The sequence below is a fragment of the Musa acuminata genome, chromosome BXJ3-5 (assembly GCF_036884655.1).
Source record: "Musa acuminata AAA Group cultivar baxijiao chromosome BXJ3-5, Cavendish_Baxijiao_AAA, whole genome shotgun sequence".
NCBI classification, from domain to species: domain Eukaryota; kingdom Viridiplantae; phylum Streptophyta; class Magnoliopsida; order Zingiberales; family Musaceae; genus Musa; species Musa acuminata.
Window position 1 is genome coordinate 980,155 of NC_088353.1, and position 20,273 is coordinate 1,000,427.

General features: G+C 43.9%; 3 protein-coding genes and 1 long non-coding RNA gene across 6 annotated transcripts; 2 read left to right on the top strand and 2 right to left on the bottom strand.

Moving 5' to 3' along the window:
• Positions 1-41: 41 nt before the first annotated feature.
• Positions 42-3,619, bottom strand: LOC103983601 (SNAP25 homologous protein SNAP33). 3 transcript variants are annotated; one of them, XM_009400841.3, is made up of 6 exons: positions 3,476-3,619; positions 2,247-2,740; positions 1,926-2,019; positions 1,729-1,850; positions 1,541-1,638; positions 42-344 (listed from the first exon to the last, which is right to left on the bottom strand). In XM_009400841.3, the coding sequence occupies exons 2-6, from the start codon at positions 2,661-2,663 to the stop codon at positions 245-247; spliced, it is 831 nt and encodes a 276-aa protein (XP_009399116.2). In that variant the 5' UTR covers positions 2,664-2,740; positions 3,476-3,619; the 3' UTR covers positions 42-244. The 3 variants fall into 3 exon arrangements, with proteins under 3 accessions (XP_009399116.2, XP_009399114.2, XP_065008429.1); XM_009400839.3 differs by lacking the exon at positions 3,476-3,619 and adding an exon at positions 3,268-3,469; XM_065152357.1 differs by lacking the exon at positions 3,476-3,619 and adding an exon at positions 3,089-3,469.
• A 620-nt stretch (positions 3,620-4,239) lies between these two features.
• On the bottom strand, positions 4,240-12,253 carry LOC103983600 (casein kinase II subunit alpha-2). Its single transcript, XM_009400838.3, has 10 exons — positions 11,880-12,253; positions 10,818-10,947; positions 9,050-9,244; positions 7,666-7,823; positions 6,127-6,217; positions 5,909-5,974; positions 5,500-5,582; positions 5,264-5,327; positions 5,104-5,172; positions 4,240-4,584 (listed from the first exon to the last, which is right to left on the bottom strand). Exons 1-10 carry the CDS (start codon positions 12,137-12,139, stop codon positions 4,525-4,527), a joined length of 1,176 nt encoding a protein of 391 aa, XP_009399113.2. The 5' UTR covers positions 12,140-12,253; the 3' UTR covers positions 4,240-4,524.
• A 900-nt stretch (positions 12,254-13,153) lies between these two features.
• Positions 13,154-13,880, top strand: LOC135638294 (uncharacterized). Its single transcript, XR_010496576.1, has 2 exons — positions 13,154-13,381; positions 13,464-13,880. It is a non-coding gene; the product is annotated as an uncharacterized LOC135638294 (long non-coding RNA).
• A 3,865-nt stretch (positions 13,881-17,745) lies between these two features.
• LOC135638293 (probable N-acetyltransferase HLS1) lies at positions 17,746-20,193 on the top strand. The gene is made up of 3 exons (XM_065151362.1): positions 17,746-18,509; positions 18,656-18,840; positions 18,921-20,193. The coding sequence occupies exons 1-3, from the start codon at positions 18,327-18,329 to the stop codon at positions 19,786-19,788; spliced, it is 1,236 nt and encodes a 411-aa protein (XP_065007434.1). The 5' UTR covers positions 17,746-18,326; the 3' UTR covers positions 19,789-20,193.
• Positions 20,194-20,273: the final 80 nt, after the last annotated feature.

The following is a 20,273-nucleotide window of genomic DNA, read 5'->3' on the forward strand; positions in this document are numbered from 1 at the left end:
TCTAATATATCAAGCTTTTGTTTATGATTCAGCACAGAGTATTCGCACAACAAACAAGAAAAAAATCTCTGTAATAGAAATAATACGTATCCTCTTGTGCATTCAAAAATACATATATAAAAAACAAAAAAGGAATTTACTAGTGCATCTGAGCACTTCAGATTTATAATACAGTAGCATAAATGTTTCACTAAAACAGGTATCATGCATTCAAACCCAAATTGTTTCACTAAAAAAATAAGATCTATTTTCTAAGAAGTCGACGGCCACGAAGGTTTGCTCCGTGAACTCTGGTATTCATCTCATCCACGTCATCCTGCGCCCGGTCCAAAGCTACATTCTGCCTGCAATTACCCAAAGAAAAAGAAGAATGTAGTGTTGATAATGCTATCAACCACATAACTCTTTATTTTTGTAAAGAACTCAGAACGTGTAACTTAAATTTGATATGAAGTTTTTGATATGTATGATTCTTTAAAACCAGAAAATAGAAAGATTTTGTGGCCATCACGAACAATAGGCATCTTCGGTGAGATGCATATATACTGCATTCATGGACGTGCTTAGAAGGCAACTAATTTATAGGTCACATGAGGTAAGTATATGAAGGAAAAAAGGTTAAAACACCACGAACAAGAGTCGACGATTACTTCTGTCGAGGTCTCTGCATGCATCAAACTTACAAATTTCAGAAGGAAACCGAAAATGTTTCTGGTAGATGCTGATATTTCCATTTGAAAGGAGAATGATCAAAGAAGTATTCATCTGTGTTTGCACAATGCTTTATTTGAAATATGTTTTGCTTTTTGCGTGAATTACTCTATTACCAGCTAATACAACTAATTTATAGGTCATATGAGACAAGTATATGAAGAAAAAAAGGTTAAAGCACCACAAACAAAAATCGACAATCATTTCTGTCGAGGTCTCTGCATGCATCAAACTTCCAAATTTCAGAAGGAAACCTAAAATGTTTCTTGTAGATGCTGATATTTCCATTTGAAAGGAGAATGATCAAAGAAGTATTCATCTGTGTTCTCACACTGCCCTATTTGAAATATGGTTTGCTTTTTGCGTGAATTACTCTATTACCAGCTAATGCAACTAATTTATAGGTCATATGAGATAAGTATAGGAAGAAAAAAAGGTTAAAGCACCACAAACAAAAATCGACAGTCATTTCTGTCGAGGTCTCTGCATGCATCAAACTTGCAAATTTCAGAAGGAAACCTAAAATGTTTTTTGTAGTTGCTGATATTTCCATTTGAAAGGAGAATGATCAAAGAAGTATTCATCTGTGTTTGCACACTGCCCTATTTGAAATATGGTTTGCTTTTTGCATGAACTACTCTATTACCAGCTAATGTCCTACAAGAGAGGAGAAGGTTCTCCTTGTCATTGAGGTTGGAATTGTCTTGATGATGATAGTTTTGATAACATGTGAAGGCCTAGCACAGCAGATACAACTTATAGAAAATTCAAGGCCTTGGAAGATGCCAAATTTCAGAAATATTCATGAATAGAAAAGGTCACAACTTACTTCTCAAACTCAGAGCCCATGTCGATAGCCATATTTTTCAGCTCACCTAACAAATTGCTCAGATCAGAAAGGACATCGTCTTGCTTTGCCTTCTCAATCTGTTGCAGAAGCCAGTAAAATAGAGAAATTAAATTACAGTTAAACAAAATAGACTGTTTAAGTTCTAAGGGATAAGCATCAACATGTACCTCGACTTTCTGGAGGGCAGATGCTGGTTCAGAAAAATGTTGAGGTTCTGACCGAGGCAGAGGAGCTGCCAATCCCAACCTCTGCCTTTGCTCCAGGTGCCTACTCCTTTCAGAAGAATCATCTATCGACATGTTGATAAGAAATGAGATCAGAATTAAATATATAGAAAAATGTCCCACAAATTATTTTAACTTACCTTTAATCGAAAGAGGTCCCTTTATTTTGTGTGTTTTCTTTGGCTTCCATTTCTTGGAAAACAATCCACCGAGACTTCCCAAAAGTTTTTCACCCTGAATGAACATGTACAAATTAATCAGAAAGGACATCCGCCGATAAGACATTAGGTGAAGATTAGGATACCTAAAGAATTCAAACTGTGGCGAGACTGGTTTCTAGAAACAAGTAATCTGACAAGCAAATACCAAATGATTTGTTCCTAAAAATTCTCCAATGTTTTCCGCAAAACTACCATGCTTAAATAAAACAGTGTTCACTAATTTGGCAAAAGGAAGCATACCCTACTAAGGTCCGGCTCAATGTCCGCAACAGCTTGATGAGTCCTAGTAATTTGTTCACCTTGTTGATGCAAGGTGACAAGAGTATTTGAAGCGCCTTCTCTAATTTCTTCAGCAATTTTAAGGCAGCCATTCAGCTTAATGGTAGTCTCCTCAGCCTTGTACGCAGAATAGTTTTGCAGTTCCTGAACTGATTGGTTCTCGATACCCCCTGAATCACGAAAATCATTCTTGTATCTAGCTTTTGCAGTAGAAAATCCCGAATGCAGGACTTGTGGGGAAGTTGTCCCACTTCCTTTGTCTTTGCTATCACCAAACCGATCGGAGTCAGGAACAGAATCAAAAGGGTTGGAGCCAGAAAATCCAGGTTTGGCATGTTGTTGCTGATTGCCTGATGGAGGAGTCTTCCACGTGCTCATCTTGATGTGAAATCAGTAATTGATTGAAGATGACAGAGATTTCGACAGTAGCAGTATCACAAGCTTGACAATGGAACCTATCGCTAAAGAAATTAATTACTTCTGCCGTCGGACCATGAACAAAGATACAAGAAACAAAAACACAAGGATGCAGATGGGAAAACATAATCACCAAACAAACGCGATAAACATGAAGGTGAAGGTGAATTTTATCATCAACAAGGTAAGACAAGGCAACATAGTTGAAGAAGCAAATATAAACAAAGAAGACAGAGAACAGTAACCAGTACAGCAATTAAAACAAGCTAAAGTATTGGAGGCCACATCCAACACTTTTTCCTGCAACAGTACATCAAACAATTTGGAGGGTTCAAGGTCTTGGAAAGGAAACCCTAAATCAAGTACGGAATACTTGCAAACCTTACCGTAAGCTATAGATTAGACTAGCAAGTTCTCACCGGAGGGGTATAACCCTGAACACCAGCAAGTACTCGAAAATACTTCACGATTACGGGGAAAAACGATTAAAGGCCCCAGAAATCCGCAGCAACCAAAGCATAGCATTTTCAACTAAATGGCAAGAACGTCGAGGAACGCGACGAACCTCGGATATCCGCTAGGGGGACGATTCCAAGAACCAAAACGATGGAAGGAAACGGAAGTAGGAGGAGGAGGAGGAGGCAGAGGTGGTGGTGGCGGTTAAAAAGATGGTAAGAATTCGCTCCGCCAGGCGCAGAACACGTCAAAGGAGGGCTGCGAACGCGCAAATGGAAGGAGTTCCAGGGGGTGGAGTCTGTCGAGAGGAACTATACCTTCTTCTTCGAACTTGCTTTGCTGAATGGATCAACGCGGCCACCTATGTGGGGATGGGAATGTGGGAGGGCGAAGCCGCCTCGGTTCGGTCACGCAATGGAAATGAGACGGAGAAGTAGAAATTTGACCGTTGGGACGGACATCTTCCGCTTTATCCCGTGTTTTTGTTGCTTCCCGGTCGACCTTCATTATCAGCGGGGGGGGGGGGCAGGGACGGCCCCACGAAGAAGCCAATCACAGAGCAGGTAGGGTTGCTAGTAAACGTCTGAAGGTAGATCAGGGACAGTTACAATTCTATTTGATGACGGGAGCAAGCTGCTAATCTTCTGATCGGACGGTGGAGAATGTTCAACCGTGCTAATTGGAGTGGTTCTTCTAGATTCTGTGTGGTCTTGGTCAATGACTTGCTGTTTTGGTGGAGGTGAGATCAGATCGAGAAGACACGGAGAGGCTTCCATGAAAACCTTTCACACCATAAAAAAAAAAAAAAGGCTTGTTTTTTGTGATGTCAAATCTGTTCAAAACCTAATGTGGGTGGGTCAGATTAAATTAGGATAATAAGAACGTAGGCGATCAATTCCAACCTGATCGCCGAATAACAACCCTCATCCCATATATGTACACCATTGTAAACAATCCTCTGATTGTTATATCCATCGACGAAATATGGAGCATGGTGTGTAAAGGGGGTGGGGTTGGGGTTTCGCTTTTCATCTCCTGGTTTGATGCTTTAATCTCTCTCTATCACACACACACACACACACAGCAGACAAACACATGCTTTAAGCACAAGCAGTTCACGCGACCGGACATAGAAAAACATGAACACACACACACACACACAACGGCCATGACAGCGGTCTCTGTGCTTTACGCACACACCTATTTACGAGGACGATGAAACCCAAATTGCGAGCCGATTATATCTGCTACATCACCCGAAAGATTAGCCAACAATATGCATCACTTTCCGGCTGAGTGCTCTCGAATCATTACATCTACCATGATTCGTACAGTCCAGCACTTGCGACACGACACGGCCCAAATATTACTGGGTGCGAGTCCTGCTGTTCTCTGCAGCTCTTACTTGAAGAAAATATGGGTGTGCCTGCCAACAGCAACAAGAAAAAGCCAATTAATACAAGCCAATTAATATGTGGCAATGGATTTGATCACTAAAGGTTCTCGAAAGATGTAAGAGGTTTTTTTTTCCATTTTTTCTACTGTAAAAGAAAGATATTTCTTTTACATTGACAAAACAAAGAAAGATATTTTTATCACCAAACAATGGGGACATATCTCGAGAGGAAATAGCAAAGAATACATCCCACTGGAGATTATATATATACCCTAGGAATCAGTTATGGGAATAAAAAACAGCTAAACCTAGGAGGTCCCATGATGCATACTCCAAAACAGATATGGTACAACAACTTGAAATAGTATGACTGTCTACCCCGAGAATGATGTTGGGCTAACAACTAGAATTTGTACATAACAGTATACAAATTGAACCGTCACTCGGTCCCAAAAAACAAAAAAAATGCAACAGCATATGAAGACTAAGCAACATTACTGCATGATTTATTTTAAATAAATGCTTAAAAATAGAACCATGTTATGTTACCATGGCTTCTCGTGCTGTAAGCCTATCCTGGTGGTCATAGCGAAGAAGCCTATCAAGAAAATCTATTGCCTGCATGCATATCATAGAAAGATATCATACTCGAACTAAAATTTAAATATAATGACCATGTACTGATATTCTTTTAGTGCTAATCAAGAACCTCTGGAGAAACTAGATGTTGGTTATCTGCATTAATGAATCGAGCCCAAGGTTTCCTGCTATGCCTGCAAAATATAAGGCAAGAAAAAAAATTCTCAATCGTTTTATAGGTCTTCAAAATTGCTAATGAGTCTTGCGAGACAATTTATGTGTCTCCCCATAAATCATTTAACTGAAACATCGCTTTAGTTTCATTGCTAACTCAAACCACCTAAATAAAAAGAGTCCAAGATATACCTTCCAACAAGAGCTTCAAGTTGTGGATCAAGCTCTAGACGGTATTTGTTCAAGTAAGCATTTAACTCATCTGTTCCAAGAACCTGAGAGAATCACCACCACATAGTTCTCTTAATGTGGTTGACATAACAAGATTACTTACAGATAATTAAGCTTCAAAATGCTAGCAGACAGTGCAAGCTGCTTAAGCAAATGAAACATGACATCGGTCTGATATTTAGCAGCAGTACAGATAGTTACTCAATTAAGGAAAAAGAGTAATGAGAAGTCATCATCCTGAACTCCTTTCACAGTTTAGATTCTCTACATTTACAAATGTCAATAATAATAAAACTGAATCAAGGAACAAGTGGTGACACCTAGATTAAAACAATGAAAAACAATTAGCATATCCGAAACTTATATTTACCTTCGCAATTTTTACCAGCTGATCATGATTGTCATGTCCATAAAAGAAAGGTTCCTTGCGAAATATCTGCAACCAAGTAAAAGATCACAAACTTAAGATCATGATAAATAGCAAAAGTATCAATTAACAATAACAAACACCAGATAGCTAATCTAATTAATGAATATGAAGTACCAAAAAGAGATTAACTTCAAACTAGAGGGTACACAAGCATATACCATTCCAGCAAACATGCATCCAAGGCTCCACATGTCCAAGGAGTAGTCATAATCCTGTAAATCAACAAGTAGTTCTGGCCCCTTGAAGTACCTATGTCACAAGATATGCTGTAAGAAAATGGATGATGAAGAGAATAATCTTACAAGTTATAACTGAGAAAATAAGTTTCATATAAAACCTAAACATACATCTAACTAAGGAAAAGTAAACATGAGAAAAGTAGTGTGATTTCTGCCTCTCCTCTGTAACAAAATTACATGATGTATTGGTCTGTGCATGTTCATGAATGAACTTGAAAGTGTCAATCTTACCCTCTATAATAGAACAGTTTTTGTGCCTCGAACCTTGGACACCCAAGTTGCAAAAGAGCAATCTGGCTGATGTATTGCTCAGATAATACCACAATACCAAGCAACGAAACTCTTTATGTAAACCAAGAAATTATATTTTTTCACATTCATCATTATATAATCTGTTAGTGGCCTAAGCCCATGAGCTCGCAAGATTTTGTTCACTTTGGTCTACAATTCACACAATTTTGTCCTCTATGGACCACCCCAATAGGCACCTCAAGAAAGAGGAGTTGTCAACTCTCCTGCTCCTGATTGATGTAGGACTCTGTGGCATCACCAGGGCTCCCCAGTTGGATGATGACCCATCCAGGGGTCTAGGATACTTGTGGGTTCTCCAACAGCCTTAGTGATTTCCATAATTCAACATCTGTAAGGAATCAATTAACCAAGGGTCATATAACAGCCAGCTACACTCCTCAAAGTGTCTTTTGGAGTTGACCCCAGAAGACAAAACCATGACGATTGTATCCCCGAGCCAAGGACAGATTTGTGCATCATCATGCACCATTGGTATTTGTAGAACCTATGATTTGCACAAAGCACATTGTAAACTATTACCTATTCATAACTGCTTTTCTGACATTTATTTCCTCAACAAAGCTATATAAGCAATTAAGTATTTTAGCAACCTGGTGAGTGTTGCCTGGAAACTTCCGTCTTCTCAATGATAGCGCTATATAATTTGGCATGACTCAGGACCTTATATATCTAATGTCGTCAATAGATGTAGGTACAGATTCAGTTAGGTGCATGGAAGTGGCTAATTTTGTTAATTTCTATATAATTTATAGGAAGGAAGCATCCATAGAATAAAGTGTATGAATTATTACCATGAACTATCCAAAGAGAGAAAAACATGATAGATGAAAATTTCCAGTCATTAAACTTGGACACACTTCTATTACTGCAGAATAATAAACTCGGAAGAATTGCTAAGGTTAGCTATTCATAAGCCTACCAAGCTCCATTACTTGTTTGTACTACTGCTAACTAACAGAACCAGAATAATTGCTATGAGAATTGTAACTAATGAAGATGCCTCGTCATGATGGAAAAACATCCAGCAACAGTGAAGGTGAAAATTTTGCAGTTAAGAAGAATTGTAAAAGTCATTAGTGACAATATAGGAACTGCAAACAGCATCAACACTATGCATATGCTGACACTCAAGAGTCTCAGACTAACCTTGATGCAACACGAACATTATACTCTTTGCCTGGATGGTAGAACTCAGCAAGTCCCCAATCTATCAAGCGAAGCTTCCGAAGCTCATGATCTATCATGACATTGTGAGGCTTCACATCTCGATGCATGATACCTTGTGAATGACAGTAATCTAGTGCCTGAAGTAATTAAAAAACAGAAAATTAGCAACTATCAATAATTAGGGTTTCTTACCAAACATAAGATTGACTCTAAGAATGAGAAAATATTCTTAAGAGCCTATGTGGCATATTATGGTCAATCAACAACAAGGTATTTATCGATCTGAGCATGAACAGAGCACAGACCACCCCCAATTCGGGCAGACTGTTCTGCCGTAACTAATAAAACCTAAAAACTATTAAATTAGGGCTTGAGTTTGTGAGCCCTCAGCTCCATATGCAAAGACACCATAAGCCCCCATTGCTGCTGACCTTGGATATGCTTCATCCTCTTCTTTTTTCCACTTCCTCCTTCCTCTTCATCCTCTTCCTCCACCACCCCTCCTCATCTTCCTTCCTCTTTCTCCTTCTTCCTCCTCTTCCTCCACCACCTCCTTTTCTTCCTTCTTCCTCCTTCCTCTTCCTCCACTGCCTGCTCTTTTTCCTACATCTTCCTCCTCCCCTTCGTGCATTGGTTCCTCATCTTCCTTGCTCTTCTCCTTCTTCTTCCTCTTCAGTATATACTGATGCATTGACAGTACATCGGTACCAGCAGTAGGTACCAGTTTCGCATGGGACCTACAGGTCTGGTACGAGATTGTTCCTTGATCAGCTTATCTGCTTGAAGTCATGTACAGAACTTTGAAAGTGTGGCTCATTAAACAACAAAAAATAGCTTAGGGAACCAAGTCAGAACTGATTTTTTTACAAGATGGACAATGTTTATATCACAATTACATTCCATTATAAAGCATATAATATCGGAAAGAACTAGCTAGCACTCTCTTTTTTTAAGTCACAACAAAAGCACCACAACAGGTACAAGGATGGACAAGGTCATAGAGCTGGTCAAATTTAAACCAATCCCAGATATTTGATCAGCATTGCAAATTTAATAATTAAATTCAGAAAATCTAAATAACTCAATCTCATTGTATGCATTACATATAAGGAAATCATCATCAAATGCATAAAGTCATCACCTCTACTGTTGTGATGCATAAACAATTGTTACAAATAGGTGTTGCAAACATTAATATTAAGTTCAGGCTTTCAGCTATATTTTGGGGATCAAGCACCAAGAAATGAAGGACTTATATCCACAACAAGAGAACAAAACTAAACAGTATCGTTAAATTTAATTATATCTTTTACTTCAGAAACATGGACCACAAAAGAAAATGAGAAGTAGACAAGGAAACAACCTTAAGAAGCTCATAGATATAGTAACGAATGTCATAGTCAGTCAATGTAGGGTATAGGACTTTAAAATCTGTGTTGTTCACATATTCAAATATCAAGCTAGGAGTTTTTGAATGCTGGTCCCTGACAATGTCAAGCAATTTCACAATATTTGGACCGCCACAAAGGTTCTGAAGAATCTTTATCTCCCTCTTAATCTGCAACAATAGGGAAAAGTATAAGACATAACTGCACATGGTAACACATTAGATAAGTACATGAACAAATATCTTGTTCGAAAAAATTAAGGCTGATAGTTTCAAAGCAAACATTGATTTAGAGAGATATAAACAAAAAGAAATAAGAATTGGTAGCTGCACATGAGAAACTTAAGCACTAAGTTTCTTATATGCACATTTTTCCATTTTCTCATACAGAATATCAGAAACAAGGGCACAACCAAAAAAGTAGTCCTTCACTTAACATTACTACATTTGCCTCAAGGAAATGAAACGATGAATGGTTGCAGTTAATTGTCTACACTGTTGGAACTACCATGGACTGAAGTCATTGACAGCTTCTAACGCTTTTGAAATGTCTTGACCAACAGCAAACACAATAAACCAAAGTTTTTTATATTCAGAAAAGTGAAGAGTTCTATCTCTGCTAAATAATACCTTGCTTGATCAAGTACTTCATCAAGGTTTTAATATTTATTGTTTCCATAAAAAGATGAAAAATATTGCTCACTCAAAAAAAATCAAAGTGATGCTACTAATTCTAGTTTTTACTAATCTGAATGAATTGCTATGTTGCATGATGTAGAAAAAAATACTCTGGATACTCAGAAACAAATTTGGATAAAATATACATAGAACTAAGGTCACTATATATAGAATTTAGTTCATAAGAAAAGGAATATTAAATAAGTGTGGTGTTCATATATAACATTTTCTTCGACTATAGATTACATTCTAAAGTTTGAATACAAAAATAAAATTTCAATATAGTATGGTAATAAAAAATGAATAAGAAGGATATTCTATAACTTTTTCAATGGAAAGTTGTATTCCTCGACAAATCTAAAGTCAATTCTTCCATCAACATCTTCAAGGATCATCATATCATTCAAAGGGGAATGCACCAAGGGAGCAGATGAAAGCATCTTTCAAGTCAAAATTATAATCACAGAGTATATTATCTCAGAAAAATTTTGAAAATCGATTAAGCATCTCAACGACCTTTTTGTTTCTTTAATTAGTGTAGTTGATTGATTCCTTTAGTCTTGCATAAGATTGTTGCAGGACTCCATGGAAAATATGTAATTAGTCTAAGCTCCCATGCTCAACAGCATGTTCTTGAAGATCTTCAACCAATTCAGGCAACTCGTAAAAGGCAATTGATATGCCCGCTTTTATGTATTCTTATGCAATGTGATCTCATAGTTGTTTCATGACAGTGCATTTAACTATAAAGCCTTCAACTGAAAAAGAAAAAAGAGGCTGGGAAAAATGGAAATAAGTGGAATGAGACATATCTCCTTCTGTTTATCTCGTTGGATTTGAACCAATTTTGTATTGACCTAATCAGGGCCTATTGGTTTCTACTACAACGAATAATATCCAGCTCTTTTCAACATCAACCTTAGTTTCAGCTAGAACTCTCACAAGTTTGTTTCTTCCATTTCAAGCAAAACTTAAACCACACATGAAGCTGCTGGAATTACTAGCCTAGTTTATAAGCTCAGGATATCATAAGTGATTACAGTTTCGAGATTAACAGCATTAGTACCTTTTTTTTCTTCACAGGCTTGAGGATCTTGATGATGCAACGCTCATTGTTGGAAACATTTATGCCCTCAAATACCTCACTATATTTTCCTCTGCCAACCTTTCGAACAACCTCATAGTCATCTTGATCCCTGAGTTTATGAAACATGAACATGCCAAAAAAGTTACCAGAGAACTGAATTGCTTTGAATGACCCTACCAATATATAGCAACATATAAATAGCTCTGTTCATAAAAGTTTATAGATTGCTGCTTTTTATTCCACATGCTCCATTGATCAAAAGGTGATACTTACATAATGGGTATAAAAGCAAAAAAATAATTTGCATGTATAGGTAACCAGCGAAAATTTTACTTTGACAAAGGAGGCATTTCAAGCCCACAATCTAAAACTGCCAACTATCAGAAGCATCAACAAATAACCAAAATACCAGAGTTCCAGAAAAGAAATTCACAGGAAAAAAATATATATATCACATATGATGTTCAAGCCATCACTCCATTCTAAGTCCTTGTCGAGAAATATTAACAAAACCTCATAAACTCTTACAGGTTTCTTCCATTTTCATTTGCCTTGCTTTTTGAAATCTATCAGCACGCTCCTCAGCCCCCAAACAATTTTGCGCTACTTTATCCACTAAGTGCATCCAACAAGCACATGATGCCACATGTTCCACAAAACATCAGTGACTTGTCTCATGGACGCATTACACCATGCTTGGACTTCTTTCGGTTGCACGATAGTTCGAATTTTTGTGTTTCATGTTGCTTCAACATAGATTTTTTTTTTCTTTTTTTTGCTATAGTTTATGTTTCAAATATTGGAAAATTGTGTGCCTTAACAAACCTACATATTAATCGAACTAGAGCATATGGAGTAAGATTATGCAAATCATGAGAAACGATTGCTTAACTCTCGAATCTACAGAAGAAAAAAAAACAATTATCGAAAATTATATCCAATTCGTATAACGCCAATAATTGTAGACAATTTTCATCACACACAAACAGAAACGGAGAAATTAGGGTTATGGTTTGAGTAGGGTTTCGATATCTCGCGTACCCCCACTGGACGGTGAGGGATTCGTAATCCCAGTAGTCCTTGGGCCGGAGGACGTTGACGTCGGCGTAGACACGAGCCTTGGACATCGTCCCGTTACCGACCTCGCGGGTCTCGATCTTGCCCTTGAGATCGGCGATTCGGTCACCACTTCCAGGCGGAGGAGCAGCAGAAGGGGAGCGCGCCGGAGGAGCGGGGAGAGCCACGAGCACAATAGCTAGGAGGATTGTGACGAGGAACCGGCGATCGGGGGCATCTCTCATTCACTCTCCCTCGCCTCTCTCACCGACTCCCTCCGAAACGATGGCTCAGTAGTCCTCTTCAAATATCTCTACGTTTATGTACCATGTTTAATATCCATCGTCTTCGTCATGGGATTCCAACCCTTGTACAGCGGCGCGTTATGACCCGACCTACGACACGACTCTATGACGAGACTGGTGTTTCGAGCGCATCACCGCGAGCTCTCGCCGTTCGATGTTGGCCACGTAGCTTTATCCCGCTGATCATGATTTCAGTCGGCACCGAAGCAGGCCTCGCATTCTTTTCTCGTTTCCCGAACGTTTCCTTTTACTTCGCGTTGCGATTCCGATTCGAGGACACGTCTCACCGGCCATCACGATGCCCAAAGTCACATGGCTGCGGGGCCCGAGGCAGACAACAAAGGGCCCCACTAAGGTCATCCAAAGGGCCCACCTCACCACCGATCCCGTTGCGAAGCCTTCTTGCTTCTCTTTGGGCCTCAATGGGCCGGAGAAACGGGTACATCGAGCTGCATAGATCCGAAAACAAAGTTGTAAGATGCGTGAAAAAAAATGGAAATCTAAGGTTACAATGTAAACAATTTTATTAGAGAAATTGGATAAGATTTTAAATATATGCAATTTAAATGCCTTTTGAGATTTATTTTTCACAAAAAAATCATTAAACATGAGACCTTCCACGCAAGTCAACAGCGGCGACCGACATCCAAAACGCACCGCCTCACTTCCACGGGTTCTCCTGTCTCATCCGACCCAGCGGACAAGAATCATTAATAACCAATTGGTAGGAACCAATCATGCAGGTGACGCGTCCGACGTCGAGGCCCCAACCCTGTGACGTGGCCACTCATCCCTGGCTGGGCACAAGCAGGTGAGCAGCAATCGGGACACGCCGACTTGGCGAGCGCACGCGCACGTGGGCACGCGGCAGCGTCTAACGTTAGGTCGCTGCCGTGGGTCCATCGCACGAGACTACAACCACGAAGAGCGATACCACCGACGAGTGACGACAAACGTTCGCGGAGGGCGGAGAAGCACAAGAGTCGGCAACAAGCGTCGGAGACAGCGACCGTCTCTTTCTCTCGCATCATAAATCGGAGGGAGGGGGAGGGGGAGGGGGAGAGAAGCGTGCGTTCGATCGGCGATTGAGATCGATGGAGTACTGGTGGGAGCAAGTGGTGCTGCTTCCCATGCGGCGAGTTCAGGTCGGCGTCGCCGCCCGGCTCGGCATCCGAAGGAGCGGTGAGATCTCGGTCCGGTGTCGTCCGCGAAGGTCTCGTTACGTTGAGTTGGGACGGCGATGTAATTTTGCTTCTGTTGGCAGGGCTAAGGAAGCTGAGGGAGGAGGTAAGGACGTGCGAGTACGAGGACGTCCATGTGCTGTGGGAGATGCTGCGCAAGAGTACTGACACGGAGATCCGACGGCAGACGCCGGCCATCCAGCGGCGGCGGAGGACCTCCCTCTTCCATTGGTCTCCTTGTAACCTCCGTCGCAACCTCTAATTCGTTTTCTTGTGCTGCCGCTCTCTCCCTCTCTGGCCATTTGACATTCTACGGAGGCACAATCTCCGGGACTCCGATTGTAGTGATATACTAATCGTCGTCGTCATAGAGTAAGAAATGATGAGGATGAACACAGCAGCCTCTCGCTACTACGCTTGCATACCATGAGATCACAGTTCGCAAATCATGATGTAGTAAGAAATTAAGACGAAAGAAATGTTATATGGGATCTTCGTCACATTTGCATGAGGAAAACAAATGGTTACGTGACCATATAAGAACCAATATTAGATAGATTTGAATTGGATTTGGGATGAGTTTGTATATATATATATATATATATACGAAATCGGATTTAAACTCGAACGTCAATTAATTGGTAGGATTCGAATTAGAACCGAGTTTAGATTAGTTAGCGTGCTGTTCTTTGCACACCACCCGAGAATTTTAATGCTACTTGAAACTGTGAAGGCCCAAAACTCCTATTCCTCGTCGATGGTAGAGATGATGCTGATGTTGTCTCTCATACTCGAAAGAAGGACGTAGGATGATGGTGGTTCCTTCCTAATCGATTGCAGCTTCGTTTGTGGTGTCGAGTCTCGTCACCATGCAAGAGATCAGGAGAAACCCACCGAGCGTCCAATGAACAACCCACCCTACTGCACTCCCTGTGCCCAAAGAGTCAAAGATAGAGATGGCCATGATCTACTCCAGGACAAGTCTTTGCCGTCCCCGAGCTGTCAAGGCCACTGCACACATGTCATCCCAAGCTTCAAGCTTCACACCACCACCAGGTCCCCCCCCCCCCCTCCGGTGGTTGCGTCAGTGTCCTTCGGAGGGATGGATGATGGCCAGCGAATTACATGGAATGTTCTTGGCATTCGATGGCATGATCTTTGATCCCCATGAGGATGGATGGTCCTCTCTTGCTTATCTAAATGTACGCAGCTGGCTCACTCTGACGCATCTCTCCCATTATGGAGCTTGCCACGGTTTCCTCGCCTTGGCCAAAACCAACATCGAGAAATAGGAAGAAAGAGAGGAGGCAGTGTGGTTCTTCTCTCCCCATAATTGATGGTGGTCGGTCATGGTGGAAGATAGGTTGCCGGAAGCCCCTGGCTTTGCACTGCCGCAGAACATCTTTCTGGCAGACTGCCAACAACACTCCGTTCTCGCACCGGTCTTCACTGTCTGACGAAATCAGTTTACAGTAGTAACGAGGAGATGTATTTGCCTGACCTCCAATAATTAATGGGATGGCATGATAATTGCTGGTGATGACACAAAAGTTTCAGAGCAAATGCATTTGCCTGACAACCATGATATGAATCACTACCTCGGCGAAAGGAGAGTCTGACATATCTCTTGAATGTTGATAGAGGAGGAGGAGGAGGATGATGGGGACTCCCATATCTCCTTCCAGTAATCTCTTAGACAAAGATAAAGATTGTTTAAGGGCCATTATATTCATCATCATCCCAACAAGAAGAATGATTGCGGTCGAGTTACATCATCATCCATCAAAGAGATGTCTCGGTTAAAGAACAGTGGCAGACACTAAGATATGATGCTCATCTCTTAGTACTATCAAAACAACAATGCTCATCTCGAAACAGCAACGAGGAACTGTAGATACCCAAGGATGAAGACAGACTTTATTACGGATATGATGCCGATGCAAAAAAAAAAAAAAAAAAATCATATCGTGATATTGAAATAGAGTCACATCAGATCGGACGCTTATCGGAAAGGAAATGGATAGGATCCGAAGAGCAGCACAGATTGGATGCAGCCTAGGGAGTGTGACTTGAGATGTGATGGTGGTGGCATGGTTTGGGGGATACTTAGTTGCAGAAGATGTGATGGAGCACTAGGCAAGTGGCAAGTAACATCATTTGCTTGGCTGTAATGCAAATGGTGACAAGAGCTATCTAATTAGGTACTTACTCTTCCACAACATGAACACCACACCAACTGGTGCCAAAGCAACTGCATTATATGCTTTTTTATGTAATGGAGACTATCTAACTGACAAGTGGCTATCATGGACTCTTTGGACAAGCTATATGATTGCTGTAGGAAAGGTATTAATTATATGGTGAGCCATCATAATCATCTTACAAAACATCAAAAAGATCAAGAACAAGAAGAAAATAAAATTGTCAAAACCCATAAAATTTAGAGTCACCACTTCTTCTTCTTCTTCTTTTTCTGGTGTGAACGTTAGCATCCATATCCACTGCTGTACGTGAACCAAATAGAGAAGATCGAGAAAGAGAGTGAGCGAGCGACGCGTCTTCCGAGTAGTAAACAAAGGGCAGTAATAATTCCTCGAGCCACGCCACCACCACACTTTGTCAAAGGCTGTGTTTGGTGGAGTCAACCTGTTTGCATTGACCTCATCCCAAGTGCTAATGAACCCGACCATTCCAGACTTACCGCAACTCTGCTGGCTCGAGCTGCCATGTCTGCCGCCCCATCGTCGAACGCTTCATATTATACGTCTCAGGACTCCAATCAGGGGACAGCCAGATGGGGATTAGCCATACGGCACGCGAAAACTGGCCATCTCCGAAGCCCGACTCGCTCGCCGATCGTATCGAGGCCGCTGTCTACTTGTCGCGGATTCGTACTGCGACACGGCCTTGCGCTTGCATGTGCAGCACAGGGTTTAAGTTTCCTTCCTCTCCAAGGCATCTCGTATGATATTAGTGCGTACTCGCCGTCAGGAAACACTTACTGCGTGCTGCTGCAACGAGATGGTCCCATCTGCCACCGGGCGACACCGGAGCTGGATTGGGTCTTGGCTTCATCCCTTTCCTGGGAGAAACCAAGACAGCAATGGACAAATTAATGGCAACAGGAAGCATCTTGACGCCTGCTCCGAGAACAGCAGCATCTCGTCCGAAGCTCGCATGGCCAAGGTTAATGCCATTTGCCGATATCCTACGATTCCGGTCACCCATTTGCTCCGCGATGGCTCGACAAGCTCGTGTTGGATTCATCGACCCCATCGGTTCTTTCGCGAATCTCCACGCACGCCATCGTACCGGCTTGCCACGAATACCGTGTAATTAATTGCCACCAAAAATTATGTGGAAGCTGGCATCCATGATTGGATCGACCGCATTCATAGGTTCGTTATGCATCACGTAGAGAATCTATTGTTGGTGGATGCAAGTATGCTGGTACAGTAGCATGTACAATGAGTCGTAGACAAACGGATCATGGCGATCGGAAGGTGAGATTTACTTGTCTCACTAAATCTTTGTACCTTTTTAATGTCAATCATAAGCAAGTTGCTTAGCATCAACAAAGATTAAAAAAAAAATCGTATATATATATATATATATATATATATATATATTGATTTCATCACGTCTTCATAGTTGGTCCGTCAACTAAACAAACCTCATCCGAACGAAATAAAGAAGATGAATCAAGATCGAACCGTTGATCTCCTATCAAACGGTGACGAGATCATCGTCGTCGTCGTCATCACCTGATCGTTGTCTAATCATTGTCATCCTCTTAACTTCGAACCGTCCATACTTAACTTCGAACCCGTCCTCGACCATTCATCCGACGTCCGATGAAAACAACTGCAGTAACGGCGGAGGCACCGACCCGAGAACGTCATCTTTTTATTGGTGGGAAAGACGTGGGACCCAATGGCGGTACGCCATCGCGAGTCTGTCGAAACAGGCGAGCTGGGCCACGGCGGTACGCCCGAGCCACGAGGTACGCGTCCGCCCACTTCTCGCCGTCATCATAATCACGTAGGACGTTGATCGGGCGGTGCACCCACCCCCACCGTCATTAATTGGGTGGTGCGTGAGACGCCCACCCCATAATGATGATGCGCCGTTACCCGCCGCTTACCGTCCACGTGGCTCGATTACGGCGAACCTCGCATCTCGATTACGTGATCTGTGGCGCCATTCGCGCCACGCCAGCTTCCCTCCACGTATCTCCATTATGTGTATATATACACATCCGATCATATCATCATACGTCAACATATACGCATGCATGATATGGTATGATAACGTATGTTATTATGGACATTGCAACGGAATAGCTGCGGCGGAGGAAGTGAGCTGAGGGACCGCGCAGCCACAGCCGCCATTTCCATCTGGAAGCCCAACCCCACCTCCTGCACTTCTTTTACAGCTATAGACGCACACCGCTCTCTCTCTCTCTCTCTCTCTTCCTCTCTCTCTCTCCGGTCTCTTCTGTTCTCTCTCTGTGACCGATCAGCTGCTGCTGTGTATAAAAGGAGGGAGGAAGAGAGTCACCCCACCTCCACACCTCATCTCAACTACTGCACTGACCGAACCCCATCTCTTATCCTTCCCATCTCTGTTCTTTCCTCCCACCAGGGAAAGGGAAGGGGTATAAATAGCCCACCTCCATCGCTCCCCTTCATTTCATGCCAACCACTACTTGCCTTTGAAGAAAGAAAGAAGTTCCACTGGTATCACCGACTTCCCCTACTAGGGAAAGAGCAGATACATACATATCTGAAGACAGAAGCTGCAGCGGCGCGTTTCTGTTTGTTGTGCTACGCACCAAGTGATCGAGCCTAGTGAGAGGACAGAGGGAGACACACCTGAATCATCCCTCACTTTCGCCACCTTTATTGGCTGCCAATAGCGACCGGCCGGTGTTACGTAAGAGAAGGATGGTGGAGTCCATGGCGGTCGTGGCGATCAGGGAGTACGACGCGGAGCGGGACCGAGTGGGTGCGGAGGCGGTGGAGCGGATGTGTGAGGTGGGGCACAGCGGCGGTGCCATGTCCCTCTTCACCGACCTCCTCGGCGATCCCCTCTGCCGTGTCCGCCACTCCCCTCCCTTCCTCATGCTGGTCCGTATTCCTCCTTTTTTTCCCTCTCATTCTTTCCGATCATCTCCCCGTTTCTGCGTTAACGTACTTTGGACTTGTTATCGCGATCGTCGTTCTCTTCGGTAAGTGTTTGTACGCGAATAACCACGATCATGATGTTAATATAGGTGGCAGAGCTGGTTAGCGGGCCGGAGAGGGCGATCGTTGGGCTCGTACGCGGGTGCATCAAGACCGTGGCCTGCGGCAGCCCCTTGTTATTACCCTCCCCCGCGAAGCACCACACCGCCCCCGCCGTCCCCATCTATGCCAAGGTGGCCTACCTCCTCGGCCTCCGCGTCTCCCCCGCTCACCGGTGAGTCTCACCACCCGTTCATCTCCCCCCGTCGCTCTAATCACCGTCTTAGTATCGATCTAATCGAGCGGCCTCCTCAGGCGAAGGGGGATCGCGCTGAAGTTGGTGCGGAGGATGGAGGAGTGGTTCAAGGAGAAGGGGGCGGAGTACGCGTACATGGCGACGGAGAAGGACAACGAGGCGTCTTTCCGCCTCTTCACCGGGCGGTGCGGTTACTCCAAGTTCCGCAACCCGGCCATTCTGGTGCACCCCGTGTTCGCCCACCGCCTTCCCCTCCCCCCACGCGTCGCCATCCTCCGCCTCACGCCCGCCGATGCCGAGGCCCTATACCGCCGCCGCTTCGCCGCCACCGAGTTCTTCCCCCGCGACATCGACGCCGTCCTGGCCAACCCGCTCTCCCTCGGCAGCTTCCTCGCCGTCCCCGCGGGCTGCTCCGCCGCGGCCCGGTGGGAGGGGGCCGGCGCGTTCCTGGCCGACCCGCCCGCCTCGTGGGCGGTGGCCAGCGTGTGGAACTCAAAGGAGGTGTTCCGGCTCGAGGTGCGGGGGGCAGGGCGGTGGCGGCGGGGGCTGGCGCGGGCGAGCCGGGCGGTGGACCGGGCGCTGCCGTGGCTGCGCATCCCGTCGGTGCCGGACCTGTTCCGGCCGTTCGGGCTGTACCTGCTCTACGGGGTGGGCGGGGAGGGCCCCGCGGCAGCGGCGCACGTGCGGGCTTTGTGCGGGCATGTGCACAACATGGCGCGGGCGGACCCGGGCTGCCGGGTGGTGGCGGCGGAGGTGGCGGCGTGCGAGCCGCTCCGGGAGGGGATCCCCCACTGGGGCCGCCTCTCTTGCGCGGAGGACGTGTGGTGCGTGAAGCGCCTGGCGGAGGAGTACAGCGACGGGTCGCTCGGCGACTGGACCAAGGCGCTTTCCCCACCCTCCATCTTCGTGGACCCCAGGGAATTCTGAATCGGACGGTCACGCTTCACCGGCTCGTCGTCTTCTTCTTCCCTGTGTCTTATCGAAAGCACAAGGACAACGTTGACGCTGCACAAGGTGGCTGTTTCCGTCATCGTAAAATGCAGTGATAGCCTTCGTTGGTGTCACGCGCAACGCTTTTTTGTCGTGTCGTGTTTCTGTCGTGAGAGGCGATATCGACGGTGGGAGACGTGGAACGCGTGAAAGCCAAATGGGGGAGCGGGAGCAGGAGCAGGAGCAGGAGCAGGAGCAGATGCGGCGGAGGAAACGTTGTCGTCGGCTTTTGGTAACTACGTTACACGAGAGAGGCTTTGGACCGCTCCCTCCTCTCTCTCTCTCTCTCTCTGCCGGTCGTCTTTGCTTTCGATGCCATTGCTAATGTGACCCTATTCGATATGCGCGCCACTTGTCGGTGATTTCTGCTGGCCTTAGGAACCGTTCCATATTATATATAATGCACGGCCATGGATTGGACG

Bases quoted from the DNA above. Each gene is read 5' to 3' on its own strand.
- LOC103983601 (XM_009400841.3), bottom strand. From the start codon at position 2,663: ATGAGCACGTGGAAGACTCCTCCATCAGGCAATCAGCAACAACATGCC. The intron at 1,851-1,925 runs GTAAGTTAAAAT...ACATGTCGATAG, and splicing joins GGGACCTCTTTCGATTAAAG to ATGATTCTTCTGAAAGGAGT. The intron at 1,639-1,728 runs GTACATGTTGAT...CTTCTGCAACAG, and splicing joins CTGCCCTCCAGAAAGTCGAG to ATTGAGAAGGCAAAGCAAGA.
- LOC103983600 (XM_009400838.3), bottom strand. From the start codon at position 12,139: ATGAGAGATGCCCCCGATCGCCGGTTCCTCGTCACAATCCTCCTAGCT. The intron at 5,328-5,499 runs GTATATCTTGGA...TATATTTTGCAG, and splicing joins CTTGAAGCTCTTGTTGGAAG to GCATAGCAGGAAACCTTGGG. The intron at 5,173-5,263 runs GTTCTTGATTAG...ATATGCATGCAG, and splicing joins AACATCTAGTTTCTCCAGAG to GCAATAGATTTTCTTGATAG.
- LOC135638293 (XM_065151362.1), top strand. From the start codon at position 18,327: ATGGTGGAGTCCATGGCGGTCGTGGCGATCAGGGAGTACGACGCGGAG. The intron at 18,510-18,655 runs GTCCGTATTCCT...ATGTTAATATAG, and splicing joins CCCCTCCCTTCCTCATGCTG to GTGGCAGAGCTGGTTAGCGG. The intron at 18,841-18,920 runs GTGAGTCTCACC...CGGCCTCCTCAG, and splicing joins CGCGTCTCCCCCGCTCACCG to GCGAAGGGGGATCGCGCTGA.